The 27663-nt window shown below is 39.7% G+C and overlaps 1 protein-coding gene across 2 annotated transcripts in view; it reads left to right on the forward strand.

Moving 5' to 3' along the window:
• Window positions 1–9300, forward strand: part of TXNRD1 (thioredoxin reductase 1) — a 70268-nt gene extending 60968 nt beyond the window's left edge. For both annotated transcript variants that reach the window (XM_087723082.1, XM_087723083.1), the window contains 3 exons: window positions 1004–1099; window positions 3194–3328; window positions 8564–9300. In XM_087723082.1, the coding sequence (XP_087579208.1) occupies window positions 1004–1099; window positions 3194–3328; window positions 8564–8632 (300 nt within the window). In that variant the 3' untranslated portion in view covers window positions 8633–9300. The remainder of the gene's footprint in view (window positions 1–1003; window positions 1100–3193; window positions 3329–8563) is intronic.
• Window positions 9301–27663: the final 18363 nt, after the last annotated feature.

Below are 27663 nucleotides of genomic sequence, written 5' to 3' on the forward strand. Positions count from 1 at the left end.
AACAGGTTCCTTACCAATTAGAGCAGTGATGGAATGTAATGAGGAGGTGGATTCCCAGGAAGGAGGGGTGCAGGTATTATGTGCAAAAGAGAGAGGATGAAGACAGTTCCTCCCTAATAGTTCATAGAGTGTATCAGAAATGGTATTCAGCAGGTTCTGACCAGTTCTGGTAGCGGAAATTTTGAGTAGTTCAGAGAACTGGTAAATACCACCTCTGACTGGGCCCATCCCTATCTATTCTCTGCCTTCCGAGTCCCAACTGATCAGGCGGAAATGGAGATTTTGCAGTACCCTTAAGAGCCGAGGTGACGCAGTGCTTAGGGTGTGGTACTGCAGGCCACTTCAGCTGACTGCTATCTGCAGTTCAGCGGTTCAAATCTCACCGGCTCAAGGTTGACTCAGCCTTCCATCCTTCCAAGGTGGATGAAATGAGGACCCAGACTGTGGGGGTGATATGCTGACTCTGTAAACCGCTTAGAGAGGGCTGAAAACCCTATGAAGCGGTATATAAGTCTAACTGCTATTTCTATCCTTCCCCTGCCATGTCTACAAAGCCACACCCACAGAATCGGTAATTTTTTTTTTTTGAATCCCACCACTGGAGTGTATGGTAGATTCAAATAGTATAGTACTCAGTTTGACAAGATTTTGTCTATAGGTGTGGAACAATCAAATAATTCAGCTTGGAAGAAGCCAGGCTGGGGAACGCTGAGAGTTGAAGTCCAGTCATCTTTAAGTTGCTATAGTTGAGAAACACTGATTTAGAGAAAGGCCATTAGTTGAGAAATGAAATGTCTCTGCCTTAACTAAGCTGTAAAAAATAAGTTCTAAAATAAAAGTAACCCAGTTGCTGAACTTTCTGTAACTTTGGTCCTGTTCTTTTTCAGTAAATCGTGTTAAATGAAATTCTTGTTAACTGAAGTGATGAAGGGTGCTGACATAAGCATGACAGTTGGCTGAAATTTAGCATCGGTATTTATATATCTTTTTTTTCCTTTTTCAGGTTTACCATAGTTACTTCTGGCCATTGGAGTGGACAGTCCCATCCCGGGACAACAACAAATGCTATGCAAAAATTATTTGCAATGTTCTAGATAGGGTACGCCAAGAACATTTTGCTTTTTTTCCCTGCACAATGATCAGCATTCTGCAGAAGGAGGAGAGGGAATGTTAATATTCATTTTGCACGCATTGTGACTCACCACCTGATTGCTTTCTCTCTCTCTCTAAAGTATACCTGAGATGCTAATTGAATCTATGTCATCTTCAGATCCTTAAATTGGAGGTATCTGGAGCCAAGGATGAAACTGCTGCCTTCATTTGGCAGCCATCAATGATATCTTGAAAGTATTAGCTGGTTAGAATCCACCCGCAAATCCACTTCTAAATTATAGAGTCATTGCATAATAACAGCCTTGCTAGGCTTTGCAACCATTAAATAGTATCCCTCTATAACTTTGTTCATTACTTGGTTAATAGCTGTGAATGTTTTAATTTGCTAGCTATAACAACAGCTGAAACCCAAAATACTGTGGTGGAACAACTATTGTATCCTGAGGCTCAAAAGCTGTTTGTGTTAGGCAGGGCAAGTGGCCCTTAGTCTCTGTGGATCCTTCCCACAGTTTCTACTGCAGTTAATTTGGACACATATTTTCTCATCTAAATCAGATATTCCCTTATTTACAGTTTATCAGAAATTTGACTCCTACATTGAAAGTGATGACTTGGAAGCTCCAGGCTTGCAACAAGCAATATGAACCATTTACTCAGTCCTGCTGAATGACCCTTCTCTGATGCTACTGTCAAAATGCAGCAGTTGGCATAAAGAGCCAGCCAATTCAAAATTGCCCATTTAGTCCATGTGCGCGTTCATGTGGTGGATGCCGGGCCCCGTTGCACCGTACCGGTTGCAACAGGATCCAGAACCTAGCACTGGGGTTGAGCCATGGTGGGATTCAGCCAATGCGCACCTGTCCGGGAGAACTGGTTGTTAACTTTCTAAGCAGTTTGGAGAACCGGTTGTTGGAAGAAATCTCAATTTTTTTCCCCACTTTACAAGGCTAATCCTGTAAAGAAGGCAGGAAGGGAACATTCTGCTGTTGTTTCTAGTCTAATCTTTATTGTCCCGCTTACAGAAACTGCCTCTCCGGTTAACCCTTATTACATTGTAACAGCTAAGGCGAAGCACCCATTGATCTGAGTGACGTTAAGTTGGCCATGCCCACAGAGTCGCATGACCACCCAATCCCGCCTACTCAACTGGTCATTAGGGCAGAGAACCGGTTGTTAAATTATTTGAATCCCACCACTGGGTACACCTATAGAATGTGCAAGAAAGCCCCAGGGTTGAGATCCCTTGGATCCATATTCTTTTCTTTATTTCAAAGAATGAGGTGCTTTTTCTGATTTTGGCAAAGCCAGGGAGCTATATCCAATATGAATTCCACTAGGACATTTCCCATGTGGTAACTTAAATTTTTCAATAGATTATATAACAATACTGTCTTAAGTTCATAAAGCTGCAATAACTGCTACTTGAGTGGGAGCAGCAAACTGAGTTCCATGTTGAATATGGACAGATTGGCTGGATTATTTGATAGAAAACCTCCCACATTCTTTTTTTAATCTGAATTGGCAAAATGCATAATAAAAATTAAATGACAATTTACTGCCCTTTCCTGATTCTGAGGGAAGACTCTATGGCTTCCAGATTTTCTATTTCTTTGTGAAATCTTTATCTTCCTCAAGCCAATTGCTGTGGTTTGAGGGAGTTAAAGGGTTAGGTTGAATATACAGCCGGCCTTCTTCAAATCTCATTATCTTTAAACCGTCTCACTGACACTTTTAATAACCAAAAGCCTTTCAGGTCGAAAACAGAGATGATGGTTAAGTGATCGTTGCTTTTTAAAGAAATGCTTATCTATATATCAAGAACCTGGTAATTACTCCCTGGTTTTATATTTAGGATAAAAATAGCCTGTTGTCATCTTTTGCATTATTTTTGGTAACTTATAAAACTTGATTTAATTCAACCCAGTTGAATTAAAATATATCCTTTGTGCAATTTTCCTGCTAGAATATAAGGAACAGAAGAAGTCCAATTACAGTATTCGTAGAAATGAGCAATCTTTAGACAAGGTGGATAAAATAATTGGCTCAGTTAAGTCCTTTTTTTGCTACTCTTGTACCCTAGAATCGAGTTATTGGTTTCCATGTGCTTGGTCCCAATGCTGGAGAAATTACTCAGGGATTTGCAGCAGCCATCAAATGTGGAATGACGAAAGAACAGTTGGACAGCACGATAGGAATCCATCCAGTCTGTGCGGAGGTGGGTATCTAGTGTGGGTTGGCAAAAGACTATGTTTTCATAGACATTTTATTATTTTGGACAGCAATTTTGATAAATAATTTTTTCTTCTCCTTTTACTTTAATCAGTCGGCTGTCCTGCGATGGGAAAAGTGATAATATAGAGTAGGGGTCTCCAACCTTGGCAACTTTAAGACTTGAGGACTTCAACTCCCAGAATTCTTCAGTCAGCAAAGACTTGTGGACTTCAACTCTCAGAATTCCTCAGCCAGCAAAGACTTGTGGACTTCAAAGCTGGCTGAGGAATTCTGGGAGTTGAAGTCCACAAGTCTTAACGTTGCCAAGGTTGGAGGCCCCTGGTGTGGAGGAACAATTAATGTGTTCGACTTGCACAAGGAAGCTTGAGGTTCAAGTCTCCTTTGAAGCTGACTAGGACCAGTGAAAATGAAGGACAATCCCTGTGTAACTGGTTTAAGCTCCTGGAGAAAAAGTGGAATAGAAACCTAAAGAACTCCTCAATAACAGAACTTAGGTTTTCCCTGTAAAAGCTCTTGGGTTTAATTTTTGGTATTTCAAGAGAGGTCTTGGAAAATCTCCTATTAAACTCCTACAAATCCCCCTGTAATACTGAATTGTGAATTCTCCTGTGAATCCCCGAAGCTGCAGTTAAATGAGTCATACTGGGTTAGTATTGACAGCAAAACATGTCAAGAAAACCCTGGCTATTCGTGATCTGAGTGCTCCTATCACTTGTCCCAGCTCCTGCAAACTTAGCAGTTTGAAAGTATTCAAATGTGAGTAGATAAATAGGTACCACTTCAGTGGGAAGGTAACAGCTTTCTGTGTGCCTCGGCATACAGTCATAGTGGCCAGATGAACATGGGAGTGTCTTTGGATAATGCTGGCTCCCTTGGCTAAGAAATGGAAATGGACACCATCCCCTAAAATTGGACACAATTGGAAGGGGAAACCTTTAGCTTTGTGGAGAAATTTTGAAAAAAATATTGAAAGAAGGCAGTGCTAGTTTTGCTCCTAGCAGTGTTACTTTTGTTGCTAGGAGGACAATATGAAAGTTCTTCAATGGAACAATTTGCCTCCAGAAGTTGTGGATGCTCCAACACTGGACATTTTTAAGACGATGTTGGATATCCATTTGTCTGAAGTAGTGTAGGGTTTCCTGCCTAAGCAGGGGGTTGGACTAGAAAACATTCAAGGTCCCTTCCAACTCTGTTATTCTATGATTATAACTAGACCCAATGGGTGTTACTTTTATATTTGGTGTATCTAATTTCAGGTATATTTTTTGCATTTACTGTAAATTAATTGATTAATCTGATTTAAACTTGCTATTGAAAACTAAGATTGAGTGCCAAGAAACCACAGCATGAAATCATTTCTGTTTTTGTTCTTGTTGTCTTACATCATAGCTAGACTCACCTGAGTGTATCACTGGTATACTAATAGTAGGTTAAAAGAAGAAAGCACACCATCTAACCCAAGGCCTTAATTTTGTTTCCCATCAAAACATCTTAAAAGTTTGACCTGAAACATTTTTTTTTCTTCAAAAGGTCTTGTGTTGAGAGAAATCTAGGAAAGGCCCCTAAAAGCAGAGTATCTGTGCAGATGGTACAGAAGACAGAATCATCTGGACGATTTCTCTCAACATTAAAATGGAAAGATTAGTTGTATCTTTGGAAAATTACATGTTAGAGTAGCAAAAAATGGATTGAAATTATATGCGAATCTACATGAAAACAAAAGAGAATGAATCTTTTGTCTTCCCTGCTCCCCCCTCCTCCTAACACAGCGATGGCAAACCTTTTTTGGCTCGCATGCCTTAAGTGGGGGGAGCGCAGGGGGGGTTGTGTGCTGGCGTGCCGCACCCATAATGCAGTGTGTTCCCCCCAATGCGCATGCATGCACTACAGGTGCTTTCCCCCCCCCCATTTTTTGCATGCTTTTTTTGCCCTCCCCAGGCTCCAGAAGCTTTATAGGAGCCTGGGGAGGGCGAAAACAGCCTCCCCCGCCCTCCCCCTCACTGGAAATCCTCCAGAGGCTTCAGGGACCTTCAGGAGGCTTCCCTGAAGCCTCTGGAGCAGTCAAAACGACCCTCCAAGCAAACTGGAAGTCCGTTCCCAAACTTCCAGTTTGCCCGTATGGCCAGTTTTTTGCATTCCAGAGGCTTCAGGGAAGCTCATGAAGCCTCCGGGGGGGGGGGGGGGGAGGCTCTTTTCGCCCTCCCAGGCTTCTATAAAGGCTCTGGAGCCTGGGGAGGAAGAAAAATGGCTTTTAAAAAGGGTGAACTCAACTGGCCAGAGCACGCATGCACGCTGGCCAGCTGATGGGCAGCGCCTCGCGTGCCCTGACAAATGGCTCCGTGTGCCACTCCTGGCACGCGTGCCATTGGTTCGCCATCACTGTCCTGTAAATGTAATGTTACACAGATCTGTAAATGTAGAATTTAAAGATAAGCCGAATTTTAGGCATGAAAGTTTGCAAAACACTTCATTTTGCATTCACATAAATTAGAGTGTAATTATTACACTTAAGAGCACTTTTAGCAGTAGATCTTTTAATACTATTCAAAAATGAGAATAAATATTTCATAGAAATCAGTGTACTGCAATAATTAATTTGGATTTAAGCAAAGATAAATAAATTGCTGTATTTAAAAAGCCAGCGACTACTAACAATACTTACTCAAAGCCAGAGCTTGAGGAAGGTTTTCAGTCTGCTGAAACCTATCCTTAGTATTTTCAAGTGCACTAAATTTAAATTTGCATGGCTAAGATATGTAGATGCTGTATCCTGTTCCTATTTATTTTCTCCAAGAGGTGGCTTTGATGCTTTGATGACGGCTAATTGCCTTGCTTTGAACCTTTTAGATTGAATTGTATTTAATTTCCTGTCAACTTCTGTATTTAGATGTCCCAGTAGCAAGGTTGCCCAGGAAGTAACCGAAATAACCAAAGCCAACTCATCATATTTGTTGTCATTTCCTCATCAATTTGTTATCTGAGTTTAGGATTGAAAAAGCATCCTAAACATATCTAAAATCCTCTGAAAAGCTATAACTGCTCATACTAGTGAGCAAATTTAATCCATATATATTGATAGATATTAAGGGGCTATTTGCTGCAGTCTGATGTGTTCATGTGACATTTTTGTTTGCAGTTTTCTTCTGACCCATGCAGGGCTACCCTCAAATCTAATTCCACCCCTTGGGACTATAGATTTGAGTTCTGCTATAGCTTCAGATCCAAGCATGGTGGTCCTTCAGGCAATATATTGTAGAGTCTTCTACATCTCTTTAAAAAAACATAACAGCTGAAGGAAGTGCAAATAAAAATGGTGCGAGAAACATGCTTTATACAAGCAGAGCCTCATAAAATTCATAATCTTATATCCACTAATCCGGCTAGCCCTGCTAAGCTTCTAAGTCTAGATTTAAAAACAAAAAACAAAACAGGAACAACCATCTTATTTGTCTTAGTAGGATTATTAGTACTTGGATGGGAATCCAGAGGGCAGTGTTTCTCGACTTAGAGACTTTTAAGATGCCTAGACTTAATCTTCCTGGCTGGGGAATTCTTCCCTTGTTGAAATCCAGCTACCTTAAAGTTACTAAAGCTGTAAGCTAAGTTGGGAAGTAACAAACAAAACAAAACAAAACAAAACAAACCAGGATGGTTTGTTTTTGGAAGTTGTTGGAGGCTCATCACTGGAGGCTTTCAAGAAGAGATTGGACTGCCATCTGTCAGAAATGATATAGGCTCTTCTGCTTGGGGGGGGAGGGGTTGGACTGGATGAACTACAAGATCTCTTCCAACTCAATCTGTTGAATTCATCTTGAAAGAGGCTTAGCTTGGCCTCACATGTTTGGTATGAACTGGCAGTGATTTCCAATGATATCAGGTAGAGGTTTTCCCATGTCGATTTGTAAATGATGGAATCTGATACTTTCTACATATAAGGCATATTCTTTGCCACTGAAATTCAAGGCCCATATTCTCCTGTCAAATAGGGATTGCTTCTATTTGTGGGGATCGTTGCATCCTCCCGATGCCGCAGCCAGAGCCTCAGGCTTCTGATTGGCTCTGGCGCGCCAGCTGGCCGGCGGGAGAAATACACGACGATGACGGACACTCCTATGCTTCAGCGTTCACAGCGTGTGCGCAGAAGACCTTCCTACTTAAAGAACTACGCATGCACTATCTGGGGGAAAGGGGTGTTGCGTCCTCCCGATGCAGCCGGCAGCCGTGGCCAGAGCCTCAGGCTTCTGATTGGCTCTGGCGCGCCAGCCGGCCAGCGGGAGAAATACACGCCTGACAGCTGTCAAGTATAAATAGCTGTCAGGCGGGCTCTGTTCTTTGTTCGTGTTTTGCTGTTGACTATTAGTTCCTACAATAAAGTTCGGTTAATTTTACCTCAGATTCTTGTCTTTAAAAGGGATGCCTGAATGTCTTTTCAGATTAACAAATTAGATCCTATGAGCATGACGTTGTCCCACTTTCCCTCCCATATCACTTTGGTCTCTTGAAAATATTTCTTAGCCGATGTTTACATTTTTAGAAAAGGAAACACTGCTCAGCCCTTGTTGATTTTGTCCACCCGAATATTTGTACACAACATATTAAAGACTCACTTGTTTCACTGCCACACATGACAATTCTGTGTGAAGCTTGCCTTTGGTAAAGCGTAACTTTCCAAAATGTTTTTATGAGACATATTGCACTGGTTCTCAGACAGCAAAAGTCAAAAAGACCAGTGGACTCATTTCTCTAATTTCAGTGCAAATTTCAGTGGGTATTCATTCCTCTACACTAAGCCATGGATTGGTTTTACTGACTTCCACAAATTGATAAGTCACAAACCATGGTTTACAAACCCCAATGCCTGTTTCAGACATGAAAAGGTCATCCATGCAAGATATATTAAATATGACTTGGTTATAAGTGAGTCCCATTAGTCTTTTTAAAACAGTCTTTACAATAGGAAGAATAGACCCAAGAATTGGATGTATGAGGATTCTAAAACTCTGAGAAGTTCTCATAAATAAAAATCTCAGTCCCATAGGCTGCTTTGGCTTTTGAAAAACAATCTCAAAGTCAGACTAGTTATTTATGGATGTAGAAGGCCACGCATCCATGGAGAACTGCATCTTAGAACTGAGCAAATCAACATAACTTTTCATACCCAGAAAAGCTTTTCTAAACAATATCCATGGCTTGTGTTTTCTCCCTTTTGTCTTTTTAGATATTCACTACATTGTCGGTGACAAAGCGCTCTGGTGAAAATGTTGTTCAGTCTGGATGCTGAGGTTAAAGTCACCCGCTGTTTTGCCATTGCCAAAGACTGACTTTCATCACTGTTGCAACCTTCAGAAGTCCGCGGCTGGGATGTAAGAACCATTAAGACCTGCTTTCCTTCATCTTCAGCCGGCAGAGGAGCAGATGAAAAACCCTGAAAGCTGCAAATTAATGGTGATGATTGCACGGCAAGTGGTGTGACAGCGGGATAGGCCCATGATCAAGATGCTGCTGGCAAAGCATTGGCAAGATGCTTTCATGAAGTCGTAGCCTAAAACCAGTTTCTCTGGTAGGCAATGATGGAAGAATTGCCAGCACAGCTTGAAACTCTTTCTCTCATTGGAATAAAGAGACTTAGCTTCACTTTCATGATTTTTTTATAGATCCTCCAACAATATAAAACTATCTGGACTTCTACAGAAACAAATGATCAGGTTCTGAACAAATAAATGTGTTCCTAAGATTAAACAGCAGATCATTGTGCCCTCTCAAATTCTGTAAAATTGAAAGGGATACCGTGTCACTGTTATTCCTGTTTAGAAACTGTGCTGTATCTCTGATGCTAATTACACTGAGTCATTTCGACAGGAAAAATCCCCCCCCCTCCATCATCAAAGCGAACCATGTCTGAATTATTTATATAAAAGACTATATAGAAAAAGATCTATAAATGTGTTCCTGAAAGCTTTTCTGGTTCATAATGTTCCTTCGTGCCTTCTGAAGTACTTTCTCTCTCTCAATGTGCTGGATATTAATGTATTCTGTTTAAATCTACAACATCCCATTTCCACACACATCACTCCTGTTCAATTGTGACTGAAGAAAAATGGGCAGTCTGTAGCCAGATTATTTCTGTAAGTAATCAGTTACTCTATTGCAGGATTCTCTAATCAGTTAGTTTATTGCAGGACTCTCCCAAGTCCCTGAAAGGAGTTTTAGAGAAAGAATGGTATTTGTCACTTCTGATTTAGTCCTGTTTCCTTGGTACTTCCCAAGGGTTTTGTAAAAGAAATATTCCTTCCCCCTTCAATCTGGCAGGTGCAAAAGATCAAATCCACACATAAAGGTCCAATTAAACTGATTTATTGTTAAACAGCCCATGCACAGGAATCTTCTTAACTAATGGTTAGTATCTGCTTCAAGTTAGATAAGGGTCCACCGAATTCAAGACTGGAGGGAAAGTTGAATTTAGCTGCTTGTGGCTACATATGGATTTTAGGCTGCTTCCTCTTTTATCTTCACTCCCAGGTTCTGCCACTCCTCCTCCTATACAATCCCAATATAAATTAAAACTTTGAATAAATGATTTAAGGGCACTGTGACTTATGTTCTGAGAATGATATGTGCCTTCCTCAGCAAAGTAGTGCGGGACATAGTTGCAATGGTTTTCTCTATGTCCTGCTTCATACATTACATTAGATCCTGGTTTGCTTAGCCAGCTGCAATCAGCTGGGTTCAATCCACTGCTACAGTATAAACTGTCTGATATAGTGACTGATTATTCAATCTGTTGAAACAAATCATTATTTCATAGCATGATTCATTTCATGTTTCAAAACATGAAATAATCTTTGTTATTGCAGGTCACGTGATGCTAGTTATGTGGTGCTAATTTGTTTCCATTATCAGCTGGATTGAACTCTAAATGATCTTTCTTGGATTGGCTGTTGGTTTAGGAGTCAAAATGTTGGCTCAAAATTTATTCAATGTATATATACAGAATATATAGTATATTATTATTTTATATAAATTAAATAGATACCGTAGATAGATGATAGATAGATAGATAGATAGATAGATAGATAGATAGATAGATAGATAGAATACAAAATTATATGTAATATAATATAATAAATATAATATTATATATATATATATAGATATATAGATAGATAGATAGATAGATAGATAGATAGAGATAGATAGATAGATAGATAGATAGATAGATAGATAGATAGCATGTTCTGTTTATTGAGAGTCCAGTGTGTGCCCAGAAAGTAATCTATATAGAGAGCCATAGAAGATCTTAATTACAGCACAGTTGAGTCCTAATCTTGTCTTGCTGTTAAAACTCCATTCTTAATTCCCCGCCAGAAAACTGCTAATGGTTTTAAATATAGTTTTAGGAAGTGGAGATTAGATTTACTTCCACCTTCTGTTGGTACTAATTTGATCAAGGATGTAGCAGGTCTTTGTAGCATCAGGCAGACATGCTGAAATATAGAATATTATAGCAACTGTTGGTGTTACAAATTAGCTATTGGCATTACCAAATCACAAATGTTCACTTCCCACGGCTGAAGTGAGGATAGCAGCAAGAAAACTGGATTAGATATCTAGACTAATTGATACAATTACTTCAGAGCAAGTTTCATTTAACAAAGGTTCTTCATAGATGTTTTCAGTAAAAGCTCCAAATCATGATCACGTGACCATGGGGAGGCTTCACTTTTTTCAGTAACGTGGAACAGTCGCTAAATGAATTGTTGTAAGTCAAGGATTACTTATATAGCAAAAAAAAAGACAATAATTCACAGTTGTTTTTCAAAGTTCATGAATCTTCACCATGCATGGCTGTTGGAGTTCAAAAGTAAATCCCTCGTTCTTTGAAGTGTGCTTTTTGTGGATAAGACTTCTTATGTCATTGCAGAGCATCAGATATTTCAGGATATTTTTGTAGAGCTTGGCTGACCTAAGTGCTGGTTGCTTCACAACCTCTGGTGTGGGACTTGCATTGTTGAATGCGTTTATGAGAATAGCTGAAGTATAGTTTCATGTAACATTCCAGCCAAAGACAATAATGACTAAGTGGAGTAAATGAAAAATGGAAACCACAGTCATGCCATCCCAGAAGTGTTTTTTCAAGAGGCAGCTGGACTTTCTGGTTTTCCTTTGAAGATGTTTTGCTGAAGAAGCTTCTTGGATGAGAAGTGAAATGTCTTTCAGAAAGTCCAGTTGCATCTTGAAAAAGCACCTTTGGGACAACCGTGACCTGGATGACTGACAATCTCCATAGACACAATCAGGCAAGATAAAAAAATCACAATTGGAAGGGGAAACCTTTAGCTTTAGATTTATAGAGAAATTTTGAAAAAAAATATTGAAAGAAGGCAGTGCTAGTTTTGCTCCTAGCACCATTACTTTTGTTGCTAGGAGGACAATATGAAAGTTCTTCAATGGAACAATTTGCCTCTAGAAGTTGTGAATGCTCCAACACTGGACATTTTAAAGAAGATGTTAGATATCCATTTGTCTGAAGTAGTGTAGGGGTTCCTGCCTAGCAGGGGGTTGGACTAGAAAACATTCAAGGTCTCTTTCCAACTCTGTTATTCTATGATTATAACTAGACACAGAAGTGAAATGTCTTTCAGAAAGTCCAGTTGCATCTTGAAAAAGCACCTTTGGGACAACTGTGACCTGGATGACTGACAATCTCCATAGATACAATCAGGCAAGATAAAAAAAATCACCTAATAGCTAGAGGGCCACACCCTGAAATTCCAGAGCTTTATATGGCTTCTGGGAGCCTTGAATGTGATCCCTTGAATTCTTACTACAGTAACATTGCTACTGAATCCTATTTTTAGATGTGCCAGGAGAATTTTTTTTTAAAAAAAGAAAGGAATAATAAATAGAATTTCTATTTTTCTTCTATTTTTTGGAGTATAGTCTTGCCTTCCCCTCAAACGTCAAGTACAATCCTCAACATGGAATAGTTCATACAGTATATCCATTTCAGTGTTTCCTGCACTTTACACAGTGTTGCATAATCATTTAGTTCCCTCATAAGAACCTGGTGAGGCTCTCCAGAGGCTATCAAACTACATCTCCTAGCAAGCAATCCTGATGTCAGCCTCTTGTTTTGGTTACTTGCTTACAGCTGCTTTGCTACACTTGCTTACTATCGGCCATAGGAAGGGGTGGGGGAAAGCATGGTATTGGGGAAGGGGAAAATATTGTACTGGAGGAGTCTTGTTCTCACCATCTTCTGCGCATGCTGGTGGCTGATGTTTGGACTTGGTCAAGGACGACCGTCTCACATACCAACTTGATGAGGCTGTTTGAAGATGCACCCCCACATGACAACTTAGGGAGTTGCAGATTGGACACTGGGTTGGGGAATTGGGGGGAGAGTGTTGGGTAAACGTTTGATATGTATATGTTCCCCGCCTTTCTGGCTCAGATCTTGCTTTCCTTCTAGCTGCTTTCACTTCATATCTAGTAAAAGTACTTTATCTCTATTAACATGGAGTTGAGGTTTTTCTTTCTTGGATATTGAAGGAGGCATGCCTTATACCTAATCAAGGATGTGGGATCCAGAGGTTGTGGGATCCAGAGGTTACTTACATACAGGTAGTCCTCAACCTACAACCACAATTGGGACCAGAATTTCCATTGCTAAGCAAGATGGTTGCAAAGTGAGTTGCAATTGATTTTACCTTTATTGTCACAGTTGTTAAGCAAATGATTGCATTAAGCAAATCATGCAGTCATTAAATGAATCCAGCTTCCCCCATTGACTTTGCTTATTGGAAGGTAGATGGGCAGGTCACAAAAAGTGATCTCACCTGACCCCAGGATACTATACATTTGTAAATGCTTGCTAGTTGCCTAGCTCCCAAATTCTAATCATGTGATGGTGGAGATGCTGCAATGGTGTGAGGACCAGTTGTGTGACACTTTTTTTCAACGGTGTTATGACTTTGAACAGTCACTAAACTAATTGTTATAATTCATGGACTATCAGTTAGAAAGTCACAGCAGAGACAAGATTAGAACAACCATTTTTGATTTGAAGCTGAGTCTATAATAGACTGTAATAGAACAAGGACTGTAATAGAACAAGGAAAGCTTAATGTTTGGATTATTACTGTACTCAGAATGCCAAAGTAAAGATGGTAGTCTCCAACAAGCCTAAAACAGTTCATCAGAATAGCAATAGCACTTAGACTTATATATTGCTTCATACTGCTTTTACAGCCCTCTCTAAGCAGTTTATAGAGTCAGTATTCCCCCCCCCCCCACAACAATCTGGGTCCTCATTTTACCATCCTTAGAAGGATGGAAGGCTGAGTCAACCTTGAGCTGGTGAGGTTTGAACTGCCGAACTGCAGCTAGCAGTCAGCTGAAGTAGCCTGCAGTACTGCACTCTAAGCATTGTGCCACCTCAGCTTGCTCAAGAACAGCAACTATCAAACCAAAGTCTTAAGACAAAGTACCTTTACATATTTGGAAATGCTTTCCACAGATTTTTTTCCCATCTAGGCTGAATTGTAGTCTATGAAAGTCATCAAGACTGTTTGGCAAGCCTTGCTGATTGTGAATGAAAGGAATTCACAGTCGTGGAAATAAAAGAGGTTTTGCTGGCACCAGGACTCTGCTTCATGCTTTTTAAGGAAGGCTAGGTCACAACAATTAGAAACAAACAGAAACAAATGAATACATTGCTGAAGAATAGGAAGGGTAGATTTAAAGTCAAGGACACTGACCAAAGATACTATGACACAAGCTGTTTCCATAAATTATTTTATTTCTGAATTTATAAAGGCAAGGATTTAAGCTAATTAGTCATTTTAACAGACACACGGGATATACCTGGAGGGAGAGACAGGCTGGCATGTTGCTGAATGAGTGTATAACTTTTTCTGTGGCTGCTATTAATTCATTTGGGAATGATGGAGCCAGCAAGTAGAATAAGGTCTATGCAGTGCGGGGGAAAATGTTAGAAGAATTTTGATGGATTAGACCAAAGATCAGTCTAGTCTGCCATCTTGTTTTACCAATCAGATGTCTCTGGAATGTCAATAAGAAGCGGAGTGGAATAGCAAACACTTCAGTAGCAAGACATCAGAAACATTCAGTATAGACATTCTGCTTAACAAAAACAAGCCTCTGTTAATCACTAAAATAAGGTTACATCTTGTGGACACAATTTCACAATTCTACCAAAAGCAGCAAAGAGAGGGAGAGAGGGAGAGGGGGGAGGGGGAAAGAAGAAGAAGAAGAAGAAGAAGAAGAAGAAGAAAAAGAAGAAGAAGAAGAGGAGGAGGAGGGGGAGGGGGAGGAGGAGGAGGAGATTCAAATCAAGTATTAAAAATTCTTCTGCTTCCACAGCAGCCTTTCTGGGAATGATGGAAATTGTTGTTTCATAACATCTGGAAGATTGCCATTTAGTAAGGCAACATTTGAGCATGTATGACAGATTTGAGTAAGGAATGAATAGCCTCGGGGGGTGGGTTATTCAGGCACATCTTCCCTTGATATCTATGTCATAATGCGATATGTTTCTTGTTCTACCTGTCAATATGTGTACAGGCAGAATGAAAATAGGGATAGCAAAGATTTCTTCTGCTTCACCTTTTAATTCAGCTTAGATAATTTTGCACTTGTGTTAGACAAGATGAGTAAGAGTTAGCATACAGCGTTAGGGTTTTTCGAGCATTTTTGGACTGCAAACATTTCTAAACTGAAAAGCACATTGAAGCTCAATGACTACCCAACATTTGCAGTTCTTTGATCATTGCATTGTAAGTGCCCGATCAAAATCTGTATAGAAAAATGGCCACTTATGGAAAGATAACCCCAAAATAATGTATTGGTGAAAAATAATACAATTAATGCAGAATTATTTGTAGAGATAGAATATATGGCAAAATTGTGTACAAAAATACAACAGTACAGTATGCATTCGGCTTGTTCCGTAAATATTGATTAGTGGTATGGAGGATTAATTTCAAGTTACTTCCAGGATTGAGATCAAATTCTAGAACACATAGTATTGCAGGCTAATTCACTGCCCACTTCCTGGAGCTCCTGGAGTGTGTGTGTGTGTGTGTGTGTGTGTGTGTGTGTGTGTGTGTGTGTGTGTATGTATGTATGTATGTATGTATATATTTATATAGAATGAAAATCTGAAACACTCTTGCTTAGCCCTGCCTATTACAAGAAGTTGATTTCTCAGTCTCATTATTCCTATGGATGGAAGCTGGAAAGATGTAAAAACGTGCCTTCTCTATCTAAGCTGTATTCCTCTACTGTATATGGTCTATCAAGGGTCAAGCAAGACAAACAGCATCCTTGTGTCCTCTGATGACTCTTTATTAGATTTCACACATCTCACAAAGAGCTTCCACAGGAAGATCAAATCTGACAAGAGAATATTGCAACTGAAATTGAGCTCAAGAAAATTTGAGAACTTTATGTGAGGTTTGGAGACAAGACCCCTGAAACCTCACCAGATATGGCAACATTAGAAGAAGATACTAAGGATAAAAAGAGATGGTGATCTCGACTATACATCCTTCCCTATATATGATTTTGATTTCAGCTATTTTTTTCTATAAACTTAGGACTGTAGACTAGACTGAGAAGTGAAAAAAGGGCAGAAAAAAGCAATGGCAAAATAATTCTCTAGTTCCTTCTATGGAGGTTGCTTTCAACAAACCAGTGTGTGGCAGGGGTTAAGATGTTGGACTATCACTAGGAAGAATCAGCTTCAAATCTATCGTCAGCCATTGAAGGGCATTAGATGCCAAGCTCTTGAAATCTGGTTAAATGCAAAAGCCAGAGGCATCTTTAATTAGATTATTGAAAGGGAAAGCTGATTGGGTTGTAGAAATCTCAGCAACAGGCTTGGGCAGGAGCACAAAATCTCTGGGTAAACTTGTGTTTGTGTTAAAAGGACAGCTTTTGTCCTTTTGACTGATTAAAATGGGCTGTCCAGGTAAACAGAATGGGAATCTTTCACAGACTCTGAATATATCATTACAATAAGTAGCTTTTGAGTTTGGGAGTTTCTTTCTCAGAAAAATAAAGGAGAAAAATAGAAAGTAGGAAATCACTAATATACCCTAGGTCAGGGGTGTTAAACTCAATTTCATTGAGAGCTGCACCAGGGTTGTGTTTGATCTCAGGGGAGTGGGGTGTGCATGGCCAGCTTTACATCACTCATGTCAGGGCGCCTGTGGAGGCCGAAGCGCTCTGCCAGTGAGTTCCCAAGTTCCATTTTCAGCCATGATTGTTATATAGCATAAGCAAGTCCTCGCACTTGCGAATGACAGCTCGGTAGCAGCCAGGCGCGTCTTAGCCAATCAGACGCGCCTGTCAGTTGCCGAGCTGTCAAGCGCGAGTCTGCTGGAGTATAAAAGGCAGGCTATTTCCAACCGCCACCCGATCTACTCCGTAACCGCTGACGATACCGGTCTACTGTTCAGACCTCCCGGTCTACTGTGAATACATTCCTGTCTACCGTGCGTCCAGCCCGGTCTACTCTCTGTTATTTGTTACAAAGTTACTGTTGATTAAATGGTTACAGTTACCTGCGTGCCTCCTGCTTCTTCGTGAAGTTACAATAATGATGGCCTCCTGCAGCCCTCTGCCAGTGAAAATGGAGCTTGGGGAGGCTGTTGCAGCTGAAAACGGAGCCTGAGAGGGCCATACAGAGTCCTCCTGAACTCCATTTTTGCTGGCGGAGGCACCACGGGTCAGTCCTTCATTGTTTCCAGGGCAGCACTGCAGGCCAGATCTAAGCACCCCGTGGACTGGATCTGGATCAAGGAAACAAATATTATTTCCAAAAAAAGAACTTATTTATGTTGTTGTGATTCCCATGAGTTCAGTTCAAGGGAAACTTACTAAAACCCGATTAAAATCATTCAAAAAGCTTTTCTTTCCTTTTCTCTTTTTAAAAAGAACTCTTATTGGGATAAATATTCAATACTTTAGAAAAGTGCATATAAAAGAATTCCCAATTAAACATAAATAAAATAATTCTATTTCCTTTCAAATATCACAGCTGAAGTGTGTCTATGAATTTCTCCAGTTTCTTCCTAATTCCAAAAAAACTTGTTTTAGAATCAGAATTGGGTAGTTTGATGACAAATATTCTTATTGTATGCACTGATTTATTCAAATAGCTTTATGTACATTATATTATCATCTGCATCCCTGTAGGATGTTATAGCTCAGAATATATTTATTTAGGAGACTTGTCTGGGGGATGCATAGCAGATACAAAGAAAATGTATTTTAAGCAGCAGAAATGATCTAATGCCTATAGATTGTTTATGGTTTTGCATCCAAGTATGCTGTTTTAACACACATAAGGAAGCAACAAGAAACAGATTGTTCAGCTGTACAATTAATTAATAGAATCAGAGAAAATGATTTCCACTAAAACAATTCTGTTCAAGAGCATTAGGAGAAAACTGTCTCCAATGCTATCTTCTAAGCCTCAAGTGCTGTTCTGATATTATTATTGCAATAATTAGTGAACCAATTTACATTAGAGAAGTAACATTTGGCAGAGAAACAGGACAGCACTGAAAAGGTGAAGTCATGTTGATTCAGGAAATGCTTGCAAAAGATGCTTGAGAAGGAATCTGATAGAGACTGGGGTAGGATAATTGGCTTTAAGGATTTCCCTGATCTGCTATGCTCTAGAGTTGATGGACTCCAACCTTTGTAATCACAGACCAATATTAGCCGGAAACTATGATAGTTAAAATCCCATAGATCTGAAGGTCAGATTGTCAGGGAAGATGGATAAATGGATGGGGAAAGGGTTGTTTCATTCTGGATAGAGCAGACAGACTCATCAGTTTGGCAGTTTTAACCAGGAAATAAAAAATACAGAGGATGCCATTCATAGCCATTTTGGGAATGGAATGCCAGCTCTGCCAAGGTTTTCATCTTATATATCATGACTCTTATTAAAACAGTGTTCTCTATTGTTAAATTTCAGAAAAATACATGCTTACAACAGTCATTAAAGGACATTTCTCCCTTCCACCTATGTATCTGTGACTTACTTAAGACATCAACTATATTTCAGTGCTTGTCTCTGGAACAGAACTATTAAAATACAAAAAGACCATCAGAGGGCATTTCCCCAAGGGATTCCATCCAAGCAGGAGTTACTAGGAGACTAAGGGGCACATTTCATTGTATGAACTCAGTTGTTATAACTTCTCATTTCTTTACTGTATAATTTCATTTGAGACTTGCCCTACCAATAGAATAAGTGAGTCTTCGGTGACAGAGTCTATGGTTTCCTAGCTGTTTTTCCTGAGTCTCGGGAGGACAGCCGTCAACCTTTTGCTGAAGGGCAATAGCCAAATAGCCTTTAGCAAAGAGCAAGTGTCTGTATGTACGTGTATCAACGGTGGGATTCACTTACCTTCCCTACTGGTTCGCAAATGTGAGCACACGTGCCTCGTCTGCCCATGCGCACCACCTGTGCATGTGCAGTGCTCGTGCATTATGTTGGGGGCAGGAGGGTGGAGCCTCCCGTAGCCGGCGCTACCAGTTTGCTTGAACTGGAGAGAACTGTCTGAATACCACCTCTGATGTGTATTGGTTCACATATGCAAAAGAGCATCTCTGTTATGGTCTTTGGTACAAGAAGAAGGATGCTATTATCAATCATATATTAATGTCTCTGTATTTTGATGCATGAAATATTAGCGGATAGCTATTTGCACAAACCTATTGATTTGATCCCCACAATTATAGTTTTTATTTATATAAATAAAATATATAGACTATGTCTATATATAGTCCTTGACTTACCACCACAATTGAGACCAGAATTTTCATTGCTAAGTAAGGCAGTTATTAAGTAAGTCATATATGATTTTATGACCTATTTTGCCATAGTTGTTAAGCGAATCACTGTAGTTAAGTGAACCCTGCGATTGCTAAGCAAATCCAGCTTCCCCCATTAACTTTGCTGTCAGAAGCTGGTTGGGAAGGTCGCAAATGAAGATCACATGTCTTTATGATGCTACGTCATAAATTTACATGCCAGTTGCCAGGCACCCAAATTTTGATCACATCACCATGGGAATGATGCAATCGCCATAAGTGTGGGGACCAGTCATAAGTCACTAATTTCAATGCTGTTGTAACTTTGAAAAAATCAAGTGGAACAACTCCTGATGACCTTTTCTATTGGTCCACGATAGAAAGTGTCCTCGCATACTGCATTACAGTATGGTATGCTGGTTTAACTGCTGTAGACAGGAAGGAACTACAGAGAGTTGTTAGGTAAGCTCCTCGTTGGGAGAGCGAGTGCATTCAGAGAAGCGTTGTGAGAGTTGTATTGGAGAACACACAAACCAGCATACAGAGACACTGCAGTTTAAATAGGCTTTTACTTTCGTGGAAATAGAGGTATCAGAGTCCATCAAACAGACCAAGTCATACACGGATAAGACAGTCAGTCATCAATGTCTTTCCGTTAAGGGATAATCCAAATAACATAGTCCATAATCATACAAACAGTCTGGTATTCAAAGTTTGCTAGCAGTTGCAAAACTTACAATAGCTCACGGCACTTTCTAACACCCAGCTTCCAAAACACTCAGATCAGATCAGCCCAGCATCTAACAAACAGAGAACTAACAGTCAACACTCCCTCTTATGGCCAATTGAGGAAAACAGCAACCAATCACATTTTACAGTATGATTTAAAGAAACAGGTATAGCATTGTTACATGATTTATATATTACCAACCCAACCGTTAGATTATATTCCTAACAAGAATGATCAATTCAGCACAAGAAACCATTGGTTGCCCTCTGACACCACTGGATGACATTGCCAGGTCTCGCTGCTTTAGCAGAGTAAGGAAGACACTCAGAGATGATTCACACCCTGGTCAGTGTCTCTTCGCACTTCTTCCATCAGGCAGAAAGCATCAAAGTATAGCCAGCCGAACAAACAGGTTTAAAGATAGTTTCTATCCTTGGGCGGTCAGACTCTTAAACACAACACACAGAAACATATGACTAGTTTTTCTCCCCCCACCCCAATTACTTCCACAGGGATTATTCAACATACTATTTATGTTGTTTGTATATTTTGTCATGGATTTCACCAGTGAGGCTAAAACCAATTTCGTTGTATGTATGATGTACAATGACAATAAAGGCTATATTATACTATACTACTATACTGCAGAATGCTCATTAAATAAGTGGTTCTAAATTGAGGACTACCCGTACACTAATATGTAGTCATACATGTAATTATTATTCTTTCTGTTCCTTTTGTGAACATCCATTTGCTTCCTCACAGCAAGCAGATTTCATTTCCTTCCATTAGGTGGCACCCTGTATACATGCTATGCCGTTCATCGCAGAAGGGAGAGAGAAATGGCTCTCGCTAAACAGGCAACAACATACAAATAAATCTCCCTGTTCCTCTCAAGATATATTGAAAGGACGCAAATGAAATGCCATGTTTTATAAAACCATACACATTTATTCCACACCTTATCCTCATCGTTAATTAACACAGTGAAATATACCCTCATCCAATATAAATATAGCAAAGATAATTTAAATAAGTGTATGGTGACATCTTAATTTAGCTTTACAGTGAAGTCTGTGATATATCTGCCCAGTCATATTATCATTGGGTACAGCTGCTCTAAGAAACTATGCCTTTAAATTTGTTTACTGAGAATACGTACAGTACAATTTTTTAACATGGTATCTTATCTATAAAATTGGTACAATTAAAGGCCCAAATCTGAAAGATAACAAAATTCTCAGCTGGCTCCAATTTAAGGGATGCTGGAGGTCCTATCATCAATTTTTACTACTTGCTTAGTTTCTAAATCCCTTCATTTCTTTTCATCAGTCACTCACTTCATGATTTGATGCACAACTTGCAAACATAATTTATCCTCATCTTATCTAATGAGCGGTGTGCCTGCATGGGATTTATCATAGCTACATGTCCCCACACAATTGGTAAAGATGAGGAGGTCACTTAAAAATGTTATTTGGGGGGGGGAAATGAAATGCTGGCCATGTTGTTCTGCGTCACTAGCTTTACAAGGGAAAATGAATTACCGGATTTATTTGTTTTGGCAGTTTTGCTCAGAGTCAAGGCAGTACTCTGTGTCAAGGACTATCAAGTCTGCCTTTCTTCAAGCCCAATTTTCCAACAAATGCATCTGTCCTTAAATCCATCTCTAAAGATAAGATACAACCATTCTCACTCTAGATTTAACATCTATGCAGGGATGTAGAACCAATGGACCAGGGCCAAATTCAGCTCCTATGGATGCCTTAAAATTCAGCCCACTGCTACTTCTTTAAGCTATTTAAGTTTATAGCAATGGTGGGCTGCTGCCAGTTTGGATCAGTTTGGGTGAACCAGTAGTTCTGAAGATCAGTTGGCTCCGCCTATTTGCCCCCGCCTTATCCTCTAGTATATTTCCTTCTTTCTGGCTCATCTGATTCACGCGGCACAGGTGATTTCCATGTCTCTGCTGTTCTACTTACTGGGGCTGCCTTAGAAGGTAGGCAGCTGAGCTTCAAATTGCTGTATTTTGAATGCTGCATACAAATGCTTTAGGCATGTGTGTGCTCACTGAACTGGTTGTTAAACTGGTTGCAGCCCACAACTGGTTTATAGTATCTTAACTGGCAACAGTGAAGGTCTTTTCTTCTTCTTCTAAGGCTCCCTACTCTGTGTAGGAGTGGAGAAATCTGACAGCCAAATCAAAAGGCATCAAGGATTCTAGTTTCCCAACCAAGCTCTATATCTGGATGGAGGAAGATGGGATTTCTGATTAGGGCCAATTCTAGCAGCTCATCAAAAGTTATCATAATAATGAAAATAATAACAATACTAGATGAGCTGTTGTTGTTGGAAAATGAGAGAAAAGGGGATCAATTGAGTGCACTAAAGTGCAATGAAAAAAAAAAACAATCTGACAATAAAAATGTATATAGCATGTGGACTTGTTACTGGATTCTCAAGATTCCTGTCATACCCTTTCTTATAAAAGTCATATCATTGGGAGTTGCTAGAAAAAAGAAGCCACCCAGCTTTGATGTGAGATGATGCTCGTTTCAAAACAGAGGAAGATAAAAGCACTGTAGCAGCTTTTAGCTGTAGATAAGTAACTTAGGCATTCCTATCACCATGTTATTTTCTAAATAAAGCTCATATTTGTTTTACTTTCATGCAAGCACCAGATTCAATAATACTTTCTCATAAAAGTTATAAGACAGCCTTCTCTTTCAAGCAAGAGTCACATTCCCTTTATTCTGATATAAGTAAACTTTAAGGGGAGATGCTTATATACCCAACACTTTCACACAGTAATATAGTGTTTTAGCCTTTTTAGGAGTTTAGGCCTAGGGTAGGCAATGTCTAACTAATTGTTGTGGCCCGGCGGCGGCCTGCAGAGTCAGACAGTGAGGAGGTTGGGGAGGAACATGGGCATGGAGTCTGGGGAAGGCTCGGCCGAGGGGTCTGCGTCAGAGACAGAGAGGGATCCTGGGCCACCTGGGAGTTATGTGCTACTTCTGGAACCTCCAGAGTCAGACATCAGTGAGGCAGAGGAACAGGGGGAGCCTGTTCCCAGTGCACACATGCGCAGGCCTGCCAGAAAGCTTGGAGATGATTGGCCCCTCCCATAAGACATAAAGGAGGAGCAAAGACACGTGAGCCTTTGCAGGAAGCAACTTTGTTCATGCTGGTCAGTTTAAATTCTGAAGCTCCGTTTTGACTCTGTGCTCTGTGTGGCCTTGCAAACCTAATTGCCAATTAGGTCTTCGGCAGCATTTCAAGGGAGATAAAGGTGGGTGCTTATCAGTTTATCCCCGAAAGACTTTGACAGACTTCTGTCAGACTCTTTACAAACTATTTGTGATTCATTACTGGCTGTGAATGAACATAATTCACAGCCATTAAAATAAAAAGAGGGTTTTGTGGACTAAGCATGTGCTTTTTACTGTCTCAGGAAGCCTAGATCAGAACACTAATAAGTACATTAACATATTTCAACAGCAGGGGTGCCATACACCACATGACGTATTGGGACTTCCCCCCCTCTTTGTTAAACTGGGTGCGCATGACGCATTCAGCCCACGGGCCGTGAGTTTGACAGCCCTGTTCTATAGAATCTAATATTATGGGTTGATCAATGTCCACTATTGTAGAAGTGCAATATACTGTAGTATGTTCTATAAGTAGAATGTACATGATATTGCAATGAAACAATCACATAAAACTACTACGAACATTGTCTTTAAAAAGCATGTTTGTAATGTTACACACATTTTTTAGAAGAAAAAACAGACAGAAAGGGGAACTATATTAGATATCTTCAAATGGTAGAGGAATCATTAAAAATTCCCAGGAACCTGTTATAGCATTTTAGCCAAATCAAAACCTATCCTGAGATGACCTTTAAGGGCATTGAGAGTGCAGGAAGCATGTGCAGACCACCACCAAAAACCCCTTCTTTTCTTCTTTACCACTTTAGCAAATGTTATTCATGAGCATCTGAGTTGTCCTGCGATCTTGCTTCTCTAGGGATTCTGAATTTATTGAGTGCATGTGTCTTATGCTTTGCATTGGCAGCTGGACTCAGACAAAATAATAGCCACAAGCGGAAGAAAAGGATAAATTTAGAAGTGACAACTGAATTAATTCCTTTGGGAGTTTCAGTGCCAAGAATGTATTTTACTTGGAGACAAGATCTGTCTCAACCTGGGCGAATCAAACACTTTACTGCCTTTTGGTGCTTGCTGCCTATGGTATATGCCTTATCTTGCAATCAGTTTTTAATTTTATGAAATTACTGAAGTGGGGTAGGGGAGAGTTACTGCCCAGAAATATAATGATCAGGACAATAAAAACAAAAATAAAACTGCCAACAATTCTCTTTGTTCTTAATATTTTGCCAGTTCTTTTATCTACTTCATCTCACAACAGAAATTAATAAAATGTTTTTTTATTACTGAAGGAGGAAAAGTCCAGACTCTTTCTATGAAAGGATGAATAGTGTCCACATAATATTTATTGTGCATCTCTGACTGTGTTGATTGCATTATTAGGGGTGTATTACTTATTCTTTGATTTTTTTTAATAAGAGTTGTCAACTAATTCAAGACATAATTGATTAATCTATTTTAATCAATTCATTAAACTTGCCTAACAAAGCAATAGTTCAGCCTAAAACAAATAGTAAAACTACAAGTCGAAATTATGTAAAACAAGTCCAGAGTTTAGTCGCCTACTACCAGTAGTAGAAGCACTGATGACAATTACTCCTCCACAAGTGAAGGACTGGAAAAATATGACAAACATATTATCTTAGAAGGTGTTAGGACAGCTTGCTGAGAATTCTGGGAGATGAAATTCATTATATTTGGCAAATACCCCGGATGGATCTGGCTGTTATAGCACCATCTGTTTCAAAGGTAATTCTGAGTTGGATGCATGTTAAAGAAAAAGATCTTTTATTTGCCATGTTTGCACTGTAATCTTATGCCACACACTAACATGTCTAATTATAGGAGAATTAAGTATAATAGGCATGTGCATTTATAGCTGCCTTTATACTGTGTATGCATACCATGAGTTACTTATAAAGGGGGATTAACCAGAGATTACTGTAGCTGCCCCTTACACTTTATATCTGCAGAACTGACTTGTCTTCTTAAGCCTTAAAATAAAAAAAAAATGTAATTTTGAATTTGTAGGGAATAGGAGAGAAAAATGTATCAACAGGCTATTGTGCTTCTGCAAGAATCAAAGGTAGGAATTCTAGTATATTTTTTATTTATTTGTTTGTTTGTTAATTGAAAACTTTGATGAATAAGATTAGTGAGGAGTAAAAGAAACATCAATATCTTTTTAGCTGGACATTCTGTCCTTCTTACGAGCTTTTCCCCAGGTATTACCTTCTAGGAAGAATCCTGATGAACGCTTATATTCTAAGGTTCTACATTTAGGCATTAAGAAAAACAAAATGCACAGGTACAGTATATATGGTACCTTGCTCAATAGTAGTAACTGTGAGTGGGATCTTAGAATCCTAGTGGGCAACCATTTAAATATGAGCCAGCAGTGTGCAGCAACTGCCAAAAAAGCCAACACAGTTCTAGGCTGCATAAACAGAGAGATAGAATCAAGATCACGTGAAGTGTTAATGCCACTTTATAATGCCTTGGTAAGGCCACACTTGGAATACTGCATTCAGTTTTGGTCGCCACGATGTAGAAAAGATGTGGAGACTCTAGAAAGAGTGCAGAGAAGAGCAACAAAGATGATTATGGGACTGGACTGGAGGCTAAAACATATGAAGAACAGTTGCAGGAACTGGGTATGTCTAGTTTAATGAAAAGGACTCGGGGAGACATGATAGCAGTGATTCTATTCTATTCCATTCTATTCCATTCTATTCCATTCTATTCCATTCTATTCCATTCTATTCCATTCTATTCCATTCTATTCCATTCTATTCTATTCTATTCTAATTTTGTCTCTGCTGCTAAGAATCTGTGACTGACTTTCTTTTTATCTCTTGCATCCTGATCTCCATCCCCCTTTCTGTAAATAAAACAGCGGGAAAAGGCTATGGTGTTACCAATGTTTATAAATCCCCATGAAGACTAATTTTACTGCAAAACAATTAATCTACATTCATTAAGACATTCATTTATTTCCAATGACGTAAACAAAGGCTAAAGAGAACTAAGTCATATTGTACACAGTACACATTCCCAATGCAATAATTTAAGTGTCATCTTCAACAACTGTGAATAGCCACTGTTAGAAGGGTAATCATAATTTTCTGAACCTTCTACAGTTTTAATTGGCAATGTTCTTTTTTCTTTTTCTCCCTTAAAATGTTATCAGCAAATGCTTCCCCTACTTAGTTTCTGCATCAGGATAATGGGTAAAAGCATGGGAACAATTATTGGCAAACCAACTTTTTTCAAAAACACCTAGAGAGTTTCATTATCTATGTAGAACTGTGGTTCTACTCATCTGTATTTTGTATATTTCATCCCATTGATTTACAAATAGCCTTCAACTGTTGCCTAACATTTAGTAGCTTATTGCTGGGAACAGTGAAAAAAAATCACCCTTCCAACAACCTTCTTTCAGACGAATGGAATATGGTTATTCTATTCATAACAGCATTCCAAAGCAGAATATTCAGAATCATTTTGTGTTTATTTAACTTGCCCACATTAATGAATAATGCTTTGCAAACTTTTGGGCTGGATATAATGTGTGAAGTGATTCTAGTTGCATTACCTCATAAGGCTTCCATGTGATTCATAATTTCTCTTCCTTCCCTTGAAATATTGCCTCATATTATTTAAATGTTAAAAGTACCATATTTTCTTTAGCAGATGGAGCAAAGTAGGGAAGTTGCACTTAATTAGAATCAGAAGTGATTTTATTGCTTGTACATCTGCTTTTCTATTTTCTCCTTAAATTGACCTTTGAGGGGAACCTTATTCATTCCAATACTATAGAACAGTGATGGCAAACCTTTTTGGCGCCAAGTGCCGAAAGTCCCCGCACACACGCACACCCCCATAACGCAATGTGTGCGCAACCCTCACATGACCCATGTGTGCCCCCTCCCCCATGCATGTGACCTCCCCATGTATGGCACGCCCCCGCAAATGTATGGGCAACCTCCCTGATTGCGTCCCGCTCCACATATATCCCTGTGACTCCAACTCATGTGCATACAACCACAATGCATGTGCGCGCAATCCCCTACGCACAACTTCTGGTGCATGCAGGGTGTGTCTTTCGCATATGCCCTGCCCCCTGCGCATGAACAATAGAGATCTGAAAACCAGCTCGCCGATGGGAAGCGCACACGCATGCACAGTGGAGCTGAGCTGGGATGATGGCTTGCATGCCCGCAGAGAGGGCTCTGCATGCCATAGGTTCACCATCATGGCTATAGAACAACTACCGTATTTTCCAGAGTATAAGATGCACTACCGTATATTTCGGAGTATAAGACTCCCTCAAAAAAGAGAGTGAAAATCTGGGTTCATCTTATACACTGAATACAGCATTTTTGGTCTACCGAAACCCTGCCAACTTTGTAAAAATGGATATGCAGAGGGTTTGAGAGGCTTGCAAAGAGCTCCTGAGGGCTGGGGAGGGCAAAAAAAAAAGAAAAGAAAAACCCATGCCGTTTTTGCCCCCCCCCCCCCCAGCCTCCAGGAGCATGCTACAAGCTTCCCAAAGTCTCTGCATGC

The sequence above is a fragment of the Thamnophis sirtalis genome, unplaced genomic scaffold, assembly GCF_051295495.1.
Source record: "Thamnophis sirtalis isolate CommonGarterSnake01/CBP01778 unplaced genomic scaffold, rThaSir2_p1.2 scaffold_9, whole genome shotgun sequence".
Taxonomy (NCBI): Eukaryota; Metazoa; Chordata; class Lepidosauria; order Squamata; family Natricidae; genus Thamnophis; species Thamnophis sirtalis.